General features: G+C 51.3%; 1 protein-coding gene across 3 annotated transcripts in view; it reads right to left on the reverse strand.

The window, feature by feature from the left end:
* Positions 1-2427: 2427 nt before the first annotated feature.
* Positions 2428-4014, reverse strand: part of Oscp1 (organic solute carrier partner 1) — a 22368-nt gene continuing 20781 nt past the window's right edge. The window contains exons 10-12 of one of the 3 annotated variants that reach the window (XR_004518607.1): positions 3311-3374; positions 2792-3070; positions 2428-2635 (exon numbers count right to left, since the gene is read on the reverse strand). Coding sequence is in view for 2 of the 3 variants with exons in the window: in XM_019207722.2 (XP_019063267.1) it covers positions 2954-3070; positions 3311-3374 (181 nt within the window). In the remaining variant the exon portion in view is untranslated. Of the gene's footprint in view, positions 3071-3310; positions 3375-4014 lie in introns of all 3 variants that reach the window. The other 2 variants (XM_019207722.2, XM_010625820.3) reach the window with 2 other exon arrangements.

Below are 4014 nucleotides of genomic sequence, written 5' to 3' on the forward strand. Positions count from 1 at the left end.
TCTAAAATCCTAGATTATAAACTGGGGGTGGTAACACACACTTGTAATCCCGGCGCTGGAGAAGCTGAGTGAGTTTGAGGCCAGGCTGAACTACATAGCAAGACCCTGTTTCAAAGAAAACAAAAACAAAAGCCCCAAAAACCCAAACACTCAAAAAGATTTGAGGTTATGCTAAGGCTATATATGTTCTAAAGATTTGCATTTCTTTCTAATGGTTCCTTTGGCTGGACAGTGTGGCTATCATCATACTGGATGTAAATCAGGGTGACTAGTCTGATGATTGCAAAGACACATGACAAGGGCATCTGATCAGTACAGCGGGGTGCCTCGGACTGCCATGCTAAAATGCTTCTCTCCTCCTGGGATTTACATCTAAGGAAAAAAGTAACTTTTACCTTTAGAAGCTGTTAGATGCTTATATGGACTACAAGAGAAGACTTTTCTCCTATAATTAAAGGATAAATTAATTTATTTCATTTTTTCCCCTTCCTCCTTCACTTTCTGTTACTGCTTTCTTCTGGGAGCCATAAAAGTCCTTTGGCTTTTCCTCACATAACCTCTGGGGCCTCTGGACCCTCTAAGAATAAGAAATTGCAAGTTGCTTGCAAAGAGGTCATAGTCACAGAAGAGCAGGACAGCATCTGCTCCCTGGAGCATGGGGTGGGGTAGCATGGGGCAAAGCCCCTCTGGGTCCCACCCGGGGCAGGGCCTGAACTCTGTAATCTCTCCTGGGCCAGCTGGGCTCGAGTCCCTGCACTGCTGGGGCTTTCTCTTTCTTACGGCTCGGAAGGCTGAGGCTTGGTGAGGGTAACTGGCCCATGGTGACATGGTGAATCTGGGGCAGGGATGGGACAAGGCACAGTGTCCTGATCCTGACCACAGGCCCACCTCCTGTACTGGGCATTGTTGTGTGAGATCTGTGTACTTTTGGCCTGATTTTAAATGAACACCTGTGAGTTGTTAGTACTTAGCCCACATTTTCAGTAGAGGAGTCCCTGTATTTTTTTGGGCATTGCTGGGGAATGGAACCTGGGGCCTCACACATGGAAAGCAAGCGCTCTGCCGCCCTTATCTTCTGCATGTGCATGTGTGCGTGTGCGTGTGTGTGTGTGTGTGTTGCTTCTTCCTGCCTCCCATGCTTTTGTTGGATGCTCTTAGCCACCACACAAATAAACTTGTTTTTCTCAATATTGTGCAAGTCTCAAGACATGAAACTCCAAGCTTGCCTCATCACAGAGATCAGTATCTTGTTTATTTTGCTAGAGGACAGTCATATTGAAAGTCACCAGCATTGTGCTGGGACAGGTGGAGGCAGGAGGCTCCTGCTCCCGGGCAACCTGGTGGCCCACTGTCCAGGTCCAGATGGGGGAGCTCATGTTTGTGACAGCGTGGAGGAGCCAGCCTCGGAGCAGGACAGAACCCTCCCTCTCCCCTGTCCCCGTCAGGTCCGGGCTGGTGGCCAGATCACTCACAGGAGACTCGACAGAAAGCACTCGGTCCATGTGCAGCAGGCTTTACAGTGAGAGGCTTCCCTCCTAATACCACTGTTCTGTGGGGCAGGGGAGGTGTCTTCATCGGTAGGGAAGTGTTAACTTTTTCTTCTAATTTTTTGCAGTAGTGGGGATTGAGCCTAGGGCCTCTGCACCGAGGTACATCCCCAGCCCTTTTTTCAGTCTTTATTTTTGAGACAGAGTCTTGCTAAGTTGCTCAGTTGCCCAGGCTGGGCTTTAACTTGCCATTATCTCGCCTCAGCCTCCCAGAGTGCTGGGATTACAGGTGTGCGCCACCACTTACAGCCAGGAGGTAGAATTTTAATGGGTTGGAAGTAAACTAAATTTATCTAGCAATTTAATTTTGTGCATGCAGACCCTAGGATAGCGTCCCTGCCCCGACATCCCAGAACCATGCTTATTCTACTCTTCAGGATGTGGCGGCCGCCGTGGTTGCTGCAGCAGGCCCCACCTCAGGGAGTGACTTGCTCAGCGGAGTTTCGCTCCTCCCCACTGCCATCTCAGATATTCCTCCCATGGGGCTGAATGGCCCCCAGCCCCGTGTCCACTGGTTACTCAGTCCTGGGAGGGAGCACGAGGTTCAGGGCAGCCCTGGCCCGAGGTCGTTGCGTGGGTCTCACCGGAAGTGGCTCTGCTGGCACAGGGAAGGGAGGCGGCGCCCCACTCGTGCTCCTACACAGCCAGCCCAAGGCTCTGCCTGACGACCAGTGGTGAGGCAGAGGAGGCAAACGTCACAGCACATTAGGCTGGGTGTCTTTGGAAGGAAGGCAGGGACACCATACGGCCGGGGACAGCCCTATGCTCAGAGGGGGACGTACACAGACGAGTGCGTACCCCGTGTGTGCCTTGCCATGAGAGTTCTTGTGTGTCACGGGGAGGAGGGCCACTTAACCTGGGCCCTGACAGATGGAAGCCACTGCCTTCTTTTTTTGACCGTAGCAGCCTTTATTATGGGGAGGATCTGCTGGGCTGTCTTGGAACAAAGGAGAGAGACAGCGAAACCACTGCCTTCTGATGTCGAACTTACCTACAAGGCAGAGCACATCCCAGAAAACACATGCTCAGTCAGGGACTTACAGGCATTTATGAGGTTTAGCTCCCTGCAGGAAAGTAGGGGAGCAAACCTGAAAAGGATAATGGGAGTTGTCTCCGTGATGGCTCTGGGGCTCAAATTCCCACCCAGGGTGCTTTGCGTGGTTGCCACAGAATTAGGACGAAATGGGAAAAGTCCAGTTTGAGAGTCAGAATGTATTTTGCTTCAGATACATGTGCATGTGTACCTTTGGGGAAGACTGCCCTCTGAGGAAGACTGTACAGTTTGTTATAACAGAAGCAGGAACTAGAGGTAATGGCCTTTTCGGTGAGAAACTAGCAGCATCATTTTGGACCCTGGGGCTTTCCGTCCTCAGGGAGGTGGGCAGGGCTGTGCCTGGTCCACACGGCTATAACTCGTCCATCATGGCGAGCAGGTCATCCCCTTTGGTGGTGCTCTGCCTCGGCTGCTCTGTGACCTCAAGCTCTCCCATGATCCGAGCCAGCTCTTCATTCCGCTGCTGGTCCTGTTAGAGAAACCAGATGGGGAGGGAGGAAGAGGATACGTCAGGAGGCTGCCCTTTTGGGCAGCAGGTACTGCATCTTCTGGTCCCAACCACGGGCATGTGTTTCAGTTGCTCACCTCTTTGTAAAAAGAGGGACAGTAGTAGCAGTCTGACTAGAGATAAGGAGATCTGTGAAGTTCAAGGTTACTACAAGACGAGGAGAGGAGTACGATTAGACCCTGTGAGATTCTCAGTACGCACCTGCACAGCCTGTATGTTGATAACTTCGTAGGATAATTCCTCGGGCCTGCAGAGCGCCGCGTGTCTGAGTGAGACGGTAAAGAAATGGGCTCAAGGTCAGCAAGCTGCCTCTTCATACTTTGCCAACCTATTTTTTTCTGTCTCATTTTGCTGTTTCCCTGTACCTTTCCCTCCCACCTCCAACCAAGGCTTCCTACACTCCAGAAAGTCAGGCCTCTTTCTGTCTCTGGTCTCTGCATGCCTTGAACTCTGCTAGGAATGTTTCCCCCCTCCCCTGCTCGGCAAACTCCAAGGTTCAGCACATGCCAACCCCTGCACCTGGCTGGTGCCAACTAGAGTATTCTCCCACTAAGCTGCGAGTGAGGTGAGGGCAGACTCTAAGTCCTTACACTCCAACTTTTTGTCCCTGGCACTTAGCGTGGTGCTCGCCACACAGAAGGGTATAGAAGAATTTCCTTTAATAACTGGGGAAACAAGAGGCAGCCTCTACTTCAAATGCTCGGTTCTGGGGAGAATCACAGGAGATAAAGCATCCAGAAGTACATAGGGGGCCGGGCATGGCAGTGTACTCCTGTAATCCCAGCACTCGGAAGGCTGAGGCAGGAGGATTGCTGTGATTTCAAGCCAGACTGGGCTACATAGTGAGTTCAAGACCAGCTGACTACACAGTGAAATCCTGTCTCAAAAAACTAAACAAACAAACC

Source organism: Fukomys damarensis, unplaced genomic scaffold (assembly GCF_012274545.1).
Source record: "Fukomys damarensis isolate Sample0158 unplaced genomic scaffold, DMR_v1.0_HiC HiC_scaffold_23, whole genome shotgun sequence".
Classification (NCBI taxonomy): domain Eukaryota; kingdom Metazoa; phylum Chordata; class Mammalia; order Rodentia; family Bathyergidae; genus Fukomys; species Fukomys damarensis.